Source organism: Morchella importuna (genome assembly GCF_003444635.1).
Source record: "Morchella importuna strain M04M26 chromosome Unknown Morimp01GS023, whole genome shotgun sequence".
NCBI classification, from domain to species: domain Eukaryota; kingdom Fungi; phylum Ascomycota; class Pezizomycetes; order Pezizales; family Morchellaceae; genus Morchella; species Morchella importuna.
Window position 1 is genome coordinate 145,397 of NW_025763420.1, and position 17,515 is coordinate 162,911.

The 17,515-nt window shown below is 43.5% G+C and overlaps 3 protein-coding genes across 3 annotated transcripts; 2 read left to right on the forward strand and 1 right to left on the reverse strand.

Annotated features, from left to right (window-relative positions):
• Positions 1 to 3,042: 3,042 nt before the first annotated feature.
• LAJ45_07254 (uncharacterized protein) lies at positions 3,043 to 5,017 on the reverse strand (the record flags this gene model as incomplete). The annotated part of the gene is made up of 5 exons (XM_046116812.1): positions 3,043 to 3,070; positions 3,124 to 3,258; positions 3,308 to 3,949; positions 4,011 to 4,508; positions 4,569 to 5,017. The coding sequence occupies 5 exons, from the start codon at positions 5,015 to 5,017 to the stop codon at positions 3,043 to 3,045; spliced, it is 1,752 nt and encodes a 583-aa protein (XP_045969847.1).
• A 960-nt stretch (positions 5,018 to 5,977) lies between these two features.
• Positions 5,978 to 7,787, forward strand: LAJ45_07255 (uncharacterized protein; the record flags this gene model as incomplete). Its single annotated transcript, XM_046116813.1, has 3 exons — positions 5,978 to 6,625; positions 6,696 to 6,893; positions 6,984 to 7,787. 3 exons carry the CDS (start codon positions 5,978 to 5,980, stop codon positions 7,785 to 7,787), a joined length of 1,650 nt encoding a protein of 549 aa, XP_045969848.1.
• Positions 7,788 to 11,452: 3,665 nt separating this feature from the next.
• On the forward strand, positions 11,453 to 17,070 carry LAJ45_07256 (uncharacterized protein; the record flags this gene model as incomplete). The annotated part of the gene is made up of 12 exons (XM_046116814.1): positions 11,453 to 11,482; positions 11,638 to 13,348; positions 13,451 to 13,602; positions 13,666 to 13,808; positions 13,874 to 14,571; positions 14,623 to 15,069; positions 15,130 to 15,226; positions 15,285 to 15,970; positions 16,035 to 16,215; positions 16,266 to 16,650; positions 16,702 to 16,898; positions 16,953 to 17,070. The coding sequence occupies 12 exons, from the start codon at positions 11,453 to 11,455 to the stop codon at positions 17,068 to 17,070; spliced, it is 4,845 nt and encodes a 1,614-aa protein (XP_045969849.1).
• Positions 17,071 to 17,515: the final 445 nt, after the last annotated feature.

The window sequence follows — 17,515 nt, forward strand, 5'->3', positions numbered from 1 at the left end:
CCGCTACTACAGGCTCAACTCGGAATCACCCAAGGATCTAGCCACCAAGCAGGAGTCCGGAACAAACAGATGCTTAGTGGCCCAGCATATAAACCAAAAGGACCCTGGCCCACGAATATTTACCTTGGCTAAGGGTAAGATACGATTGCCACCTAATAGACACAATTCGGAATCACCCGAGAATCAAGGGCCACCAAGCAGGAGTCCGGAACAAACACATACATGGTGGCCCTATATAAACCAAAAGAAACCTGGCTCACGGATATTTACCTTGGCTAGAGGTAAGATCCAATTGCCACATACAGCAATAGCAGGTACCCAGAGCAGTTATCCTCGGCCATCATGAACAAACGCTAGAAGCGGAAGTGTTCTAATATGAATTTTAAGGTGAGGTTGTGAGGCGACCGCCCCCAAATTTTCATGTTGATTGGTGTTTTGTTTCCTATATTTTCTGGTCATTCTCTTGCTTGAAAAAATATGAAGAAATATTTTCTTCGGGGAAGCACCGGGTCAAACTGAAAATTTCTGATATGAGAATAACGTAGTCACGGCCTGTGACAAATTAATTCTCGTCCATGTTCATTACTATGTTCATCCGAGACGGAATATGGCCTCGAAAAGCCGCTCGTTCAACCCTTAGACGGGGAGCCTTCAAAAGAGATATTTTTGGCATATTATTTGGCGATCTTCCGCTGTAGAGATAAATTTCATTGGGTGTTGGATTAAAAGGCTCCGCAAGTTTGTAGATTGGTAACGTGCAACGCCACTCCTCGTAATGCTGTTCGAGGTATTTCATGGCTTTGTCGTATGACCGCACTACATCTGGGCTAGAAGGCCCAGGGTACCCAGGGAACTTTTCAATGCTGAAATACCAAGGTGCCAAAATAATGCCGATCTGCTGTATGATAGTGACAATATCGGGAAGAAGTGTTTTGCTGATCTCCATCGACGCACAAGCGAGAACAGTAAAAATAACGATGAGAGTCGTAGTTGTTGTCCCTTCCGAATGATCAACGGGAGAGTCAGGGTTTAAGAAGGTTGGAATGAATTGAGACATTTCGTTATGTGATCGATCGATGGTGATGATGGAAGAGAAGAGGTACATTCATGGCGATTTTTCACACATTATGATGCCCCGTTAGTTACCCGCTCCCCGCGTTCATACACACAACGTCAACTAAGATACATGTATCTATCAGGCGGTGGGCTGCCAGCAACGGACTATAAATTCTACTTTTTGGACCGAGATAAGTTAAACACTGTGAAAGAACGTATCAAATCGCATCATAATATTCTTTATGCTTGCTCCCCTAGACCTTTTACCCTAACAGACCTTTTCCTGACAGCTTCCCGTCATATTTACTAATATAATATTTACCCCTCTCTAATTGTAATCCTTCCAAGCATATTGACTGACCTTTAAGCCTAGGCCGTATTAGCATAGATATCTACATATATTTATGTACCGATTTAGGAAACTTAGATATTTGGGTTAAATTCCCGAATAAAGCTAATTTCGATTTTCTTTTTTTTACTCAAATTTTGGAAGAGAAAGAGTGAACCGAATGGAACCAATTCGCAATATTCTGTGGCTGTTCATTTTGGGGCCGAGGGGAGCCAAAGCAGTCCCCGATCTCGATCTCGAAACCTCCATACTTGTTCCTGTCTCGTCTTGTCTTCACAAAGCCACCCCACAGCATGACACACCATAATACACCCAGGCCACCCAGCCGACTCCAAACCCATTTTACCATCCTCTTAAGCACACAGCCGTTCAAGCTTTATGAGCGTACATGTAGTGATTCGTCTGCAGGCAAAATATTAAGTTTCAACAGCACATGGAATTGCTTTTTGTCAGTGTTATTAATTCCCTTCTCATAACCAGGCGAACCCAATTCACTGCCGCATCCGCTGCTACCGCCATCATTAATATCGTCAGAAAGAAGCGAAAACTGTAGCCCCCGAAAGAATTTCAGTGTCCCTATGTCATCCTCCATGATCACTTTTGATCACTTATAATAGCAAAAAAGGCCGGGATGATAATCCCTCTAGTACCCTGAGCCTCCCATCTCAAAATCGATATCTTTTCCATCCATACACGTATTATTCTCTTTCAATTACAATTATCCAAGAATATTATCTAATAAGTACTTTAACGGGTTTAAGCCCTTACAATGGATATGTGGTATACTTATATCGGTACTTCCCAGAAACCGTATCCTTTGAAAGCCACTATATAATAATAATAGTTTCTTTTTGTTTTTTGCAGGAAGGGATATGAACTTGGTTCGGATATTTCACTACATCTAGTCCCTCTCTGACATCAAGACAAATCAATTTATCAGGCCTTCTTAATAAAACTACCTTTGTTCCCTCCATTATTTGGCAGTAGACAGGAGCTTTGATAACGTTACCTCAAGAGCTTACAAAATCGCATCTACAGCTCTACTAGTTAAAGCTCTTCCCGTGTTAGAATCTTAAAAACAGTGATATCAGGACTCGATTAGCACTAAGCATATGGGGCCGGGTCGCTAACTCTGCTGATACCTGAGAGATCTATTCACGAACAACCTATTCAACTCCTCGTCATTAACGGGGAAACCTGATGGAATCAGAGAACAGCCCCGATCTAAAATTGGCCTCCAGAGGTGAAGGCCAGATTTTTCTACCTAGATTTGGCCAGTCTAGTGACACACAACTATCCACAATTTTCTTTTGGGGGGGGGTTCCATCAGCATTGACTCAATTCATATCACTTGAAAGAACAATATCTTTAACAGAGACCTGCCCAGACGAATACACCCATTTTGCCTTCTTACATGCCATGGGGTGACAATAAAATACACGCGTATGAATTTTGGCATCCCAAATCTCAACATTTTAAGAGCTGTAATGTCTAGGAAATCTTTGACATTAAAATAAACTTGCAATTTCAACCTATCACATTAGGGATATCCTTGGTAGCGGAAGGTATATCCAGTTGGTAAAGCACTTTTTGACATTGATAGCCAGCTAACATTTAAAAGGAGTATATAGTATTGTTTAAGCATCGGGAATGACAACATCGCCGCTACGACTGGGTTAGTCTCAGCATGGTTTCGTTAGGTCTTCTCGCCCACTTACAATTTATGATAAGTGTATCCCATAAATGGTGTGTCTTGCTCCCTGCCTTGCCTAGCTGCTAGCAGAGCTCTCGGCGAATCCCCATAGTGACCGATATATTCCTGAGATATAATCTCATCCTCATCAGGGAAACACCTGAGCATCATGTTAGCTATAGTACCTACTACCAACTCGGGAGACCTACGAGGTATCAGTGATTGACGCTAGTTGCGGCCTAAAAGGAGCATCAAAAGTCTTAAGCTTTTCCCAGTCTATTCCATTAAAGAACGGATGTGCCTTAATTTCCTGGGCCCCAAGGGACCCCAGCCTATATTCAGCAGACGTAAGTAAAGATAGAACCAGACTCTTGGCCTCTTCTGATAGATCAACATTCTCGGGGAAGGAGAAGGTGTTCTGCCAATTCTGGATTTTGACTGCGGTCTCTCCCTCTATATTTGACCAAAATGGCGGCCATCCGATTAAGCATTCATACATTATTGCTCCAAGACTCCACCAATCACATTCTTTACCATAGCCACTCTGGTTCAACACTTCGGGCGCGATATAGTCTGGTGTCCCAACAGTTGAGTGAGCCCTAAGCCGTTGCGATTGCCGCCAAGTGTTTAGCGACTTCCTATCAGAAAGCTCAAGATGAATCTTATCCACTATCAGAGAATTTCTTGTCCGTCCGCTTGTACCGTTAGTGTTTTGTAAGGAGCCTCGTCCCGCGAGAGTGGTGCTGTAGTACTGTGCACTATGTCCTTTTCGAAATCCAGTTGCGAGACCAAAGTCAGAAAGCTTAATATGGCCGTTCGAATCAAGAAGAACATTATCGGGCTTAATGTCCCTTTATAGGTTCATAGTTTATTAGACTTAGCACCTTCAAATTTAAATTGTCGGACACATACCTGTGGATATATCCCATATTATGAACAGCTTCGATAGCAGATACAAGCTCAGCCATGTAGAATCTTGTAATATCCTCCGTGAATGTATCGTATTTCATGAGTAAAGTCATCATATCACCTCCTTGTAGAAACTCCATAATTAAGTAAAGCTTACTTGCGTCCTGAAACGAAAAGCATAATCCAACTAGCCATGGTGATTTTGCATCCGCCATAACATCCCTCTCGGCCTTGGCATGCGCAAGATCCGCGTTTTTCATTCTGTATTTTGGTATCGTTTTCATGGCGTAAATCTTTCCAGTGTCTCGCTTTTGTACCATACAGACCTGGCCATAGGCACCACGTCCAATTACCTTCAATATCGTAAAGTGCTCTGGCCGGAGATTTGTCCTTCGCAGGCGCAAGAATTGATTCTCTTGATTGCCTAATTGACTTCGCTTTCTGCTTTTTCTCTCCTCCGATAGTGATTCACTTTCTAACTCTTTCCGAAGTGCAAGAAACCTATTACAGATTAATACACATGCATTTAAGGAAAAATGAGCGAGGAATTAATCCCAATACCTCTCGTGTCTTTCTCTTCCATGCCTGACTGCACCCCGGTAGAATAAATCCGCTTTGATTCTCAGGGCATTCGCACGGTCTTGTGTCGCTTGCGAACACCTTCGTGGGTCCCGAGTGAAGGTAACATAATCGTCTTGAATTGTAAAGTTCGAAGCTCCTGTATTTCTAGTCCATGCCGTAGTTCCCTTCTGTGTTTCCGGAATCTCGCGGCTTTCATCGACCCAGACATCCCCGGGCTCACCATTGCTGTCAGGAAATATGGATGGAAGGTTGTTCATCTCAGAAATAAGGAAAGGCTCTTCTGTAAAAGGTGTAGAGTCGGTAAATGCCTCGTACGCAGATTGATCGAAAGAATCGTCTTCGCCACGTTGGGAGGTAGGCGCCTGCTCACCGTGGCCCAAATTCGGCCTTTTGCGACCGAACCTGAATGATTCCAAGAAGCCAGTCATATAGACAGCCGGGGGCAGATGCTCGAGTGTGGTAATGTAGACCAGATTTTGGCGTGATGATTATAGTAGTGGGTATGGCCGTGTATACAGAGCAAAATGTTGATAGAGTGAGCTTAGTATATACGGATGGTGGGTTGTTCTCCCCCACATGAGATAAAGTTCAAGCATGTGGGCCGGGAGGGTGCACGCCGGGAAAAAAAGATATTGTACATGTATGTAACGCCACACCAAAATACATGTAGGTACAAGCAGTAGAAAATACGGCAAATATATACATGTATCTAATGAATTTTACATTAGGAAAGTAGAATTTGAGTTATGTAGTGGTGCATCCAAAGTGATATCAAATCTCCTCTGATCATGACGGATCCCGAATCTCACGATGAAATTAATTCAAGCTTTCCCCTAAGACTTAAGTGTTTCCCTTCCCATGGATTAATACTTAGAGCTCTCAAAGTTTCAAGAATTACGTAGTCAATTAATGTAAAACGCACTACATGTAATTATAGACACCAATATGTATATATTATCAATCTCGAGCTGGTCTTCCCAGATATGTAAACCAGCAAATTTTAAGCCTGGTGTACAAGCCAAATATGTAACGCCATGGACTATGCGCAGTTCTAGTATCACGGGGGCATAAAGTACATGTAGTCTCTTCTCGTATGATATTTCTCCTCTGAAGAGATCATGAGAGCAATTTAAATTTTCTTAAAGCTCATTTGACTAATCAATTTCGATTCTATGCTTCTCTATGTGACTGATGCCGGGTAACATAATGAGATTTTAAATACATTGTATGTAGACTACAAGTAGTTCCGCTGTCACGCATGTACGTTCCAGTTCCCTGTAGTACATCCCACTTCTGCCCACTAACTCCCCCCCACACCCTCCCTTCAACCCCTGCGTTATTAGCACATCGCTTGGCAGAATCACTTATCTACGCCCAACGTGCATATCATGGAACCAATTGTCAATGCAAATAGTGCAGTCAATGTTGCACAGCAGTTCAACCCTAGGCTTTACGGATATGAGGGAGCCCTCTCCTCAGCGGTTGGTGAAAATGCGGAAACCTCGGCATACGACGAAAGATTCGCCCAAGCCGGTGAGTCTTTGAGTGCAACAAGTGCAACTACCTCTACAAGCCTTCAGCAATATAATCCACTCTTCGAATCTAGAGAGTCTCTCTCTTGGAATCAATCTCTAGAGACCCCGCTCACAGCACGTCCTCGAGGTTCCGCACCTATGGAACCACCTATATGTCCTGAACTACTTGGGTCAACATCTAAGACTCATGCGGACGATTTCATATCTGCCGACTTTCTCAACGCTCTCGTGAGAGCCAACGCCGGGATGGATTCACGCGAAGAGGCCACCATTCCACAGACCCCCGTCTCTCCTCCTCATCAGAACACCTTTATTGTTCGGTCAGAAATGCATAACGATCACCTCTGTACCACCGCTCCGCCTACCCGACAGATCGAAGTCGGGCCTCTACCTGGCGTTCGATCTACTCTTCGAAATCGACAATCTATCCCTGAGTGCTCTACCTACGTCTGCAAGTGGGCTGACTGTAATCAATCCTTTGGCGATGTCATGCTTTTACGTGTAAGTCTACAATTCTTTTTACATCCTCATATGTTTTTGACGGTTGCTAAATTTTCTGCATCCTTTTTAGTTCCATGTAACAGAAACGCATGTGAGGCGGGGTTCATTAGTTACTCTTAAATGCGCCTGGAATTACTGCGGAAAGGTGTACAAAAAACGTGATAATATCACTTCTCACCTGCATACACATATACCCTATTTCGAGCATGATTGCGACTACTGTGGTCGCAAATGGCAGCGCCGTCATGATTTGACGAAACACATTAAGGTATGGGGTTTTTTTTTTTTATTCTCTCTTTTTTTCTTTTTTCTTTTTTAACAACATCATATTCATGCTAATTCGCTTGCCTTTTGAAAGCAATCGCATGCACCCGTTGTGTTGGGCAGTCATAGATATTGGCCTGTTAAGCGTTTCGTAGGATTATACAGTGACAGATCGATTGCCGTGACGGAGATGGGCTCTTTCCAGCAACCGGCTCCTCTAGATGTCTTGCCCGAAGGAAAGCTGCATTACATCAAGATCGAGGAGGAGCCCTTACCTAGGAACCTAGGTCCATTCATAGCATCCAACCTTTCCAACCAAATTTGTTCTGCTCCTCAGAACGTAACAAACCAACCGGCAGAGCAAGGAAGACCGGCGTTCGCCGCCGCCTTTCGTTACTCACAAGTGACACAAAATCAAAATGCAAGTGAAGTTACAGCGGACAAAGGTTTAGCTACCTTTGAGCCTAACTCTAATCCCGCTAATACCGATCCTTCGGTCTATTCTTTGGGCGCTGAGAGTCAGAATATTGCTGAACAATCTCAAATCTCTTCACTCAATCGTCCTGTCGAGAATCAACCTAGCGTGATGAAATCTTCATCTTCCTCCAAGAACTCAGCACACTTCACTGGTCCAACACACGTGCCGAGGAGGAGCAAAAGAAAGACTCCACCCCACGACACCGATCCGACTCCTAAGCGGCATCAATCCGGAGTGCTATCATTCCCGACACAGCGCAGAGACAGGCCCATCGACAAGTCGCTCATGCCCCTGGCACCTTTGCCTCTCTTAGCTGCTCCCCCTTTTAAGCATGTCGCTCATTTGGAACCTCTAGGAGGACAGACCACCCCTCAAACTGCTGCTGGCGCGAACCCGGAGTCGGGGTATAAGGTTTTTTAGAAGGCCAAACTTCTAAAAGTGCATTATCATCGAAAGAGGATACATGCGCTATGAACTAAACGGGAAGTTCTACGCAATGTATTGGGGCTTCGATATAAATCTACCATTTCAATCCCGTTTTCACAATCAGTATAACCGGGGGGGTATGTAGAAGATATGGCAGTCAAATACAGATACCAAATGCGTAATAATAGAATCAACTTTTGTTTACATATTTGGCCTCGATTCTTCTTCAGGGGTAATCAATACTGATTAGAGCTACATATGTGTTTATCTCATATATCGTGATGCTATTGTAGTTCTTTATGGGGTAGCTAAATGTAGAATTTGCAACCGCGGCGCTGATTCAAGGTTTCTAATAGCTGATCGTATGATATTTATCAATAAGAGCAGCCAGAAATACTTCAAGCTGATTATCACTTATGCATGACCTTTATTTATCCATTCAAACGTCAAAACCCCCACATTTACATACGTCAAAGCTACTCTACCTACATGTACAGCCACTCTACAAAAGTCTTCGTGATTCCAATTTCGGAGTGAGACATTTCTCCATATGTAACCGCAGCGGACTATCAAGAACCCCCCAAGAGAAGACTTCCCCAGTGACCAATGGCGCCCAAACTAATGAAGAATAAGATCAATGACCTATCTTCTTTTTATATATAGTCACAAACTATATTATATATTTTTCGTTGTTTTGAATCTCAACTTTAATAACATCAGTATAACGGGTGCGCCACTCTGCGCACTGACATTAAAACTATATCACGAACACTTTTGCTGAGTGGCTGTATATAAAGCTGACCTCTTGATCATATACATAGCGTGAATGAAAGTAAAAAATTTAGTTGCATAACCCGATAACCATAATGAAAATCAATCTTTCTACTATCCTGTAATACATATACCCATACCCTTGAAAATCTATCTAAAGGAATTTCTATGAAATACACCCGGGAGTAAGACCGATACTTGAAAGTGATAATGTTAATCTGTGATACTAAAGCCCTTATATATAGGCACTTTCAGAGGTATTCAATCTGGTTCTAAGCACAAAATCTCTATTTTACTCGAACATTCTGTTCTGTATACCCCCTGGACAGTACTAAGCTCACTACATGTATAGAGAATTTGATAGGTCACAGAATATCACTCGTTGAGTGTTGTTGTCAATGCCAAGTCTTTCTGCCTTGGTATATGAACGCGGGTCTACTTATGGTCGGCGAAGGGCCGGGACGCAACGCAACAACCAGCGAAAAGGAAACCTAAAAAACTTCAATTTCTACACAACCTCCAGATATGGGAAGTAGGAATAGGTAGATAGACTATATAATATCAAGGGCAAAGATTCCGATGGTGATGTCAGAATAAAGGATTTAAAAGTATTCACTTAATCCTTTTCTAGCATCTTAAAACATTAGGGTTCAACCAACTTGATGTCAAGCCTCCTACTAGCTAAAGGAACTTCTGAGAAATATAATATACACCCTTTAATACATTCTCTATCAGCAGGAGAAGCTTTTGGGTAGATCGGTTGGCAGATTTGAGCTTGTTAGGTTTGAGCCCATAAGTTTTCTCAGACCCGCGTTCATATTACCGCTTGCATACACACATGCATTTCGTACATCGTGTCTACTGCTAAGTAATTTCATGACATTCTAAACAAGACTACTATTTTGCATACCATGCAAAAAATTGCCAAATCTACCTTTTGTATGTCATGCAATACCGGTCGTATTCGGAAACGCTATGAACAGACGAGTAAAGTCATTGTTACACCGAAGACATAAAATTACAGCCGAAACAAGCCAAGCTGTTCGATGCCCCGCTTTACTTAGCAGTTTCATTCCCCCTACTACTTGTAGTGAGATCGTGCTTGTACTGGTGTATACCTATGTATAACTCCATGTCAAAAATCCTGGGACAAGCCCCCGTAGCAACTCGCGGTTGCGTTGTCCCATGATTTTTGAACGAGAACTATATATTTAAACCGTTTGATTATATATATAGTATACCTATACAATCTATATATAGTCAGCAGGAATCTTCCATTTTCTTGGTGTGTAGAAGCCTTGAAAATATTTCACGAGAATAACTCGCATGTGTATGCCTTACATGTATTTTTGACACCGAGCATATTGGTCAAGTACATCCATGTATATTTCTAAAGGGCGATCAACGGATCACAATGCGGACGAACTCGAAATTGGTGTAAAGTCTCATATACGCTTATATTATATACATACATACAGATCTAGAAAGCAGAGCCATTTAACGCGCAATTTGTATCCAGGCATTTAGGCTCGATCACACCCTCTACTGCTTTTACGGGTCGTGAGCACCGCTGCATGCTGCTCGTAGGGGGCGGGCATGAGGCCGCTATTGATCGAGCACAGTACATGCACTAGAATCTATCAATATCTTTTCAATGATTAGTAGATATTAGATCATGGTCATGCAGCATCAGAGATCGATTCACATTTGTCCAATTTCACCATTAAATAAATCGGCAAATCTGACCTCCGCAGAATGTACCCGTAGGCAGATTATTTTGTCAGCGAAACCGGAGAAATATACGTTTTACCTACATATATTCCGCATAGCTACACATGACCTCAATTTGGATATCACCAAGACAACACATCACATATCGATTCTGGCTCTGACTCACGCATCAGGAAATCTTTTTATGACTATATCATAGGGAGAAGGATAATATTATCTGAATAAACACTAACTCATTCGGAGTAATGCCTGCGCTGTTGATTGTTTGATGGAAGGCCGGGATGACCTTCCACTATACCCAGAGTACACTACTCGATCAAGTACCTATCCGACTGGGAGGCTGTAGAGGAATCCGATTGTGGTTGTGAGCAAATGGGGAAGCCGGAAGAAAAATGTGTTTATAACCAAGGTATTGCAAGTGTTCCCAATATCCAGGGCCGGTACCTCGACAAAAATATGCTGACGGGGGATTGCGAGAATGACAAAACTAATCAGGCTGGTGACTTAAATTAACCACTAAAATAGCGATACGTCCGCCGAAATCACCCAAGCTCGGAACCTAGAGAAGCATCGCCGTTCTCTATCCCAAGAGGTCCATGGCATAATATGCAGAGACCTCATTCTTTCGTGCGTTGTGATAGATCACAGAATATCACTCGATGAGATTACCTTCGCAAACATGACATGTAGTTGTTGATAGGCTTTGCCCGGTGAGAGTTTTACGAAGGGAGCGCGTCGTTATTAAGTTTAATAAAATCTCCGAGAAATTTGATTGACTTGGGTGATGTGATCTTCCTAAAAAAGCCCCCATTCCCAGTCTTGGCGTTGTATGTTACTGTCACCGACCTCAGCCCCCTACATACATGCACCTTACATTCTCCTCCACTCTTAATCCATAACAGAGATCATCTGAACATCAAAGGATTGGTTTTTTCCATCCGCTCCCATTTCTATTCCGGCACCGTTCTGCAATAGACAAACCCCGCGTCATTCAAGCATTTGTGAGTTTCTACATGTACATGCAGTTATTATACTTCCGGCGCACATCTCTCTGGGGTGACTGTACGCGTTATTGGCCATTAGCTTCCTAACTAACAAACCACCACAGCTAGGCTTTACTGAATCCATCACTGTTAGCGGGTGACCTATGCTCAAACATGTTTCAAATTGATCGGTTCAAGAAAAGTGTATGTGTCTTGTCTTTCCCCACTCTTTCCCCTGCCTTGTAATATTATCAAGAAATGTATCTTATTCCTTCGATACATGCTCTTTCGGTTTCTCTACGTCGATTATTCCTCACCCCCCGTTAGGAGGTGTATGTCTGACACTTCATTAAATGTAGATTTCTTGTAAGAAAGATAAATCAGACTATGCAGTTCTATGTGACTCTGACAAACTCGCCACCGACGTTAAACGCCAAAGCACCAACGTATACCCCGCTATCGCCGTACGCTATCCTACCGGCACGAAGATTCTTTGGTCGGAAGCCTTGACAGGGCCCGGTGCATTTCTTACCACACATGAGGATACCATTTCAGACTCCACCATTCCCCACATCCCCCCCGGCACCCCCCGCCCCGCTAGGCACCTCCATCTCCACAAAGTCGTCCCAAGCTCCAATTCAATCACCGTGAAAAGTGCGTGCGGTCCCCTCACTATATTTCCTGTCCAATCAGAGTGTGGGACGTTCAAAGCAGGTTCTCGTCCTGAAGCCAAGTCGACGAAAGGGCCGTATTTCAGAATTCCCGCTCCACGCTTTACCGATCATATGCGCTCTGCAGTTCCAAAGTATGTGCTACTTGACTTGAAGAGACCTCTTCCTACCTCGAGCACTATTCTTCAAACTTCTTCTACCCCTTCAATCACTTCACCAGAGAATACCGTCGAAACCTCCTGGCTCAGCATACCTGAGCCTGCCCCTACTAGTGAGCTTCTCAGCAAAACCATTCCTGTCGTTGAGGGAATAGGTCTTTCCGATGGAGTACAGATGCTCCCCATCTTGCCAAACGCATATACCGGCGCTATCATCACCGACTCAACTCAGCCAAAGACTATTGTTGCCCAGAGCCGTGTCCAAAGTGTTGTCATTGCTGAAGATTCAGTAGAAACGGTTGGGCCTCCAATACTTAATGGTACAAGCCCTGCACCTTCAGAACTTATCAATCCCATCAAACCTCCAAAAGAGATTAACCCCTTTGATTCAAAAATGGTCGGTTCCACCAAGAAGAAAAATGAGGTTGAGTCACTGTCTCTGGTAGATTCTCTTGTTGCTTCTGCTCCAGAATGCACCAGTAAACCGACTGGAGATCAAAAAGCGGCCAACATAGATATTCCAAACGTCAAAGAGGAATCAATCATCTCCCCAACAGTAATACAGCTCCACAAAATCCTTTCTCTTGATGATCTTGTCAAAGATGAGCATCTTGCTTGGGGTTCTGAAGAATCTACTTCGAAAGATGATATTACCATTGCTGGTGATACCGAAAAGCACCCACCAACCAAATCTACTACTGCCTCTTCCTCCAAAACGTCGTCAATTGTCGAAGATTCTCATATTTCCATTACGGCCGCTGAGCTTGTCCCATCTGAATCCATTAACGCTGTTCCGGATAAACTCCAAGCACTTCCTCCCCATCTACGACGACCCCCTGTTGCTCCTCCACCCCCTCTTGAAGCCCAATACGTACCTCCACATCTTCGTCCCCTTCAACACCTTTTACTCGGACACCCTACTCGACAGACGCCGATTTATCAGTCCGAAAAGGTCTTCCCTCACAAGCCCAACACAGTCACTCCGGTCCCACCTGGAGATCTTTTAGAGATCACAGACATCGCAACTATTGAACATTTCTCAACCAAAATATCCAACCATGGTGGAGCTACTCACAGCCAAAAATCAGAGCCTTTGCCGTCTATTTCTTCTCACTCTGCACATAAGCTTACCAACCTAGTTACCAGACGCGAGTCTGTTCTTACTGAAAGCTCCGAAGATTGTCCAATTCGGCTAGCTGAGTCTGGTGCTCGCTCAGACACTTCCATAAGCTCCGGAAATAGTATGTCATCAAAGGAATCTGATATCAAACATGATTTGCTTCCCAAAAATTACATACCTCACAATCCCCCAACTAAGAATACTCTACCAATTTTACCTGCAGTGCAAGCGGGAGAACAACAGGATCCTTTGATGACTAAGCAGACTTCTGGGAGTACATATTTCGTTAAGACAGAAAAAGGTCTTATTGAACTTCCTCTTATGTACACTTTCTGTGATGACAAACAATGTCCATTTATCCAAAATTATACACCGGTGTGTATCAAATACTCCTAGACCATTTTTATTCTACAGAGCAAAGCTAAAAATTCTCCTCAGTGCGAAAAGTCTCACGCCAAGCCGCCAAAATTTTATATTCCTTTCAAAAAGCCAATTTGTTCTGAATCTGCTATACGCGGTACCTGCCCCGCTGGGGGCAAGAGTTGTCAACATGGTGCTCATCCATGCCCCTTTGGTATTCGGTAATTTAACTCCTCTGTTTTATGGTCATAGTCACACTGCTAGAGATACTAACCTGACTCCATAGCTTTCATAAATGTCATAAGCGTGATTGTCCACTGGATCATTCAATAACAATAAACCCAGTTGGGGGGGTGTATTCGATATTGATTGGTGAATCGCGAGAAATTCCTACCATTAATGCCTTACAAGTATACCCAGCTAGGAAGAAACACGGAGGAACTTATAACCTTGATCCTCCGGGTCTCTCAACCATAACGGGTCCCAGGAGTGACAATGACTGGTCTGACTTCACACGGATAAGAATACTGCCTACCTTGGACGAAGTAATGTCGGAACGCCCGATTTATCTTCCGCACAAAAGCTCCATAACATGTCCACACGATGTCTTTGAAGTGAGCTTTCGACATCAACGTGAGGCGATGTTGGGACAAGTCAAGCTAGCTCTTTCAAATCTTATCCACAAGGTGTTGCTGGGTGAACAGTTTATTTCTGGTAGCAAGGATGGCCAGGAGCCAACCTACAGAGTCTACAAAAATTGCACAATAACGCGCGGTTTCATTGAACAATGCAAAATCCCTGTTCTTAACTTCAGTCTTTCGTTCGTGGCACCTGCCAAAGAACAGATTGATAATGAAACTGTTCTTCGCAGTGGTCACCTGTTGGCTCTCTTAATTCAGTCCGATGGGGATCTTTCGCTAGTTTGGTTACAAGCCACTCAAGATTGGTCAAACAAGGATGAACACGGGAAGGTTTCTGATATCGGTAGGTACACTCTTGATCTAATCATCTTAGAAATACTAACAAATAATGCAGGTCGAGTGAATGTTAAGATTTTCAATGAACCTACACAAAAAGTGGACATGGAAAAAATTCTTGCCCTACATTCCAAACAGGACACATGCATATTGGTAGATTTTGGCGGTGTTCTTCCAGCAACCTTCATCCATGTTCTTTCTACTATTCAAAAGTTTGAAAGCGAGAAACATTCGTACTTCGCCAGAAATTTATTCCAGAAGGAAATTCCAAAGATTATGTTCCACATCCCAGATTACTTAGAGGCCCGGGAGCTTGACTTTTCTTCCCTCGGGTATGAATATAAGGCCAAATTTGGCTCAGGGCGAGCGAATTTAGAGCTTTTGACTTCAATTAAGACGCAGCTTTCTCAGAAAAACTCTTCTGGAATAATCTTTACTACGGGCCAGATAAATGCGCTCATCAATTCATTTACCTCCCGTCTATCCTTTATTCAGGGCCCTCCAGGTATGATAGATCCGATTTTGTTCTTCCTTCTACCAAGAAACACCGCTAATTTTACTCTAGGAACTGGCAAGTCCTTCATCGGCAAATCAATTATCAAAATGCTCGCTATCAATCGCCGTACCTGGAATAATGATAAGACAACCCCCATTCTACTAACGTAACCCTCCGTCTTCCTTTAGTACGATAAAAAAAAATATTACTAATACCCATCCTAGAGCTCAAACAAATCATGCACTCGATGAGACCATAGCCGGATACATTAAGTGTGGTCTCAAGGTTGCTCGTTTGGGTGTCACCCCCGGCCAGGAGATTCCTAAGCCTGACCACGTCGCGTACAAAACCCATGTCCTCCCGAGAGATATTTACGATCCAATCCGTAGAGCTTATAACCAAGCGCGCTGGCAATCAGAGGCATCTAGTAAGGAGCTTGAGTGCCTTATAGGCGAGTATACCAACTCCTCTGTTGCCTGGAGTCGCCTTGGACCGTTCCTTCAGAAAGAACATCCAAACTTTTATGAAGCTTTTCTCAAACTCTCGGGCGACGGGCGTGAAGCCGACGGATTCATTTCATGGTCAAGTGATGAGCAACAGATCGAAGAAGCCTCTTTAATTGCAGGACTGAAGTCCACTATCCCTCAAGGGTTTCAGGGCTCGGGCTTAAAGATAAATGAACTTGAGATCAGCTCTCAAGAGACATTCTGTACAGAGGAGGTAGAAGACTCTCTTGATCTATGGAAATTTACTCCTAGTGAGCGTCGGAACCTTATCTGTGGATGGAAAATTGTTCTTGATGCTACTCTCAACAAGGATATTGAATCAGCGAGAGCTACGCTCCAGCAGTCAAACCGTGACATAGAGATCAACTTAGCAAAAGAAAACGCCGCAAGGATGATTGGCTTTGGTAAATCTCTATCTTTTTTTCGAACCCGTCACACGATGGCTTTGCTAATTTTTCGAAACCACAGGCGTTGATGTTGTTGCGTGCACTTCTACTCGAGCGGCCAGCGACATTGAACTCTTGAAGCATCTGAAAATAGAGGTGGCTATTGTTGAGGAAGCGGGTGAGATTGTGGAGTCAATGGTGCTCCCAATTTTTGGAAGTACGCTGCAGCAGTTGATAATGATCGGAGATCATATGCAGTTAAAGTAATGTTTGATTGTGCCTCCTGTTTGTAAATTTACTAACATCTTCTTAGACCTTTCTGCAGTACTCCTGAACTTGCAGGCGGATACTATAAACAGGACCAATCCCTATTTGAGAGACTAGTGTGTCCAACCGCAGGCATACCTAGCAGCATACCTCTTGCACTGCTTGACTGTCAAAGAAGAATGCGGCCTGAGATTGCTGGTCTTGTACGCTCCTTGGGACTTTACAGAACTTTGATGGATGGTGATAACGTCAAGTGCTACCCTGATGTTCCTGGGATGGGGGGCAAGAATCTCTTATGGTTAGACCACAAGTCAAAGGAATCGTTCTCCGGAACATCGTACTACAACATTCATGAGGCCGATATGATTGCAGGATATGCTGCACATTTAATCGGATCTGGAGAATTTGGAATTCGCGATATAGTGATACTTGTACGTTTGACACCAATTTCATGCCTAGAAATCTACTGACAAATTACGCAGACACCATATCGCGAACAGGTTTCTGTGATTAAGAGGTTCCTCCAGAAACAGGGGGCATTTGGCCTTGTAATTCCGGCTGAAGATATGAGCTGCCTCGTTGGGAGAAACGCTGAATATAATCCCCCGCTAGAGTCTGAATCGAAAGATTTCACATTGATAAACGTTGATATCTCGGATGCGGTGCAAGTAACCACAATGTACGTACCAATAATTCTCCCGAAGTAATGGTACCCAAACTAACAGCTGCTTAGTGACAACTACCAAGGCCAGGAAGCTGATATTATCCTTTACTCTGCTGTCCGCAGCAATAATACTGGACGTCTGGGGTTTACGGACATAACAAATCGTGCCTGCGTCACTCTCTCGTAAGTTTTTAAATATATCTACACTCTGAGTTTTCATTAGGTTAACTTTATTCAGACGGGCACGCCATGGGATGTATATTTTCGGCAATGCAGACACTGCACAGAATAGTAAAAACTCTTGGAACAAAGTTATCCGTTACATGAAAGCCCATGGGAGGATCACCCGGGACTTGTCAGTCCAAAGATGCAGCCGACACACTGGTCCGGTGCATATGATCAGATCTCCGGCTGACTGGAGAAGGTTAAAACAACTTAAGAGTTGTCACTCGCTTTGCTCTGAAGTATTGTCTTGTGGACACGTGTGTCTTCAGTCTTGTCACTCGCACTCAACCCACTTACTCACTGATTTCAAATGTACTGTACCTACAAGTGCTACATTGGCTTGTGGTCATATTGCCGATTTCCAGTGTGGCACCAGAGACAATAATTGTCCAGATTGCAAGCGTTCC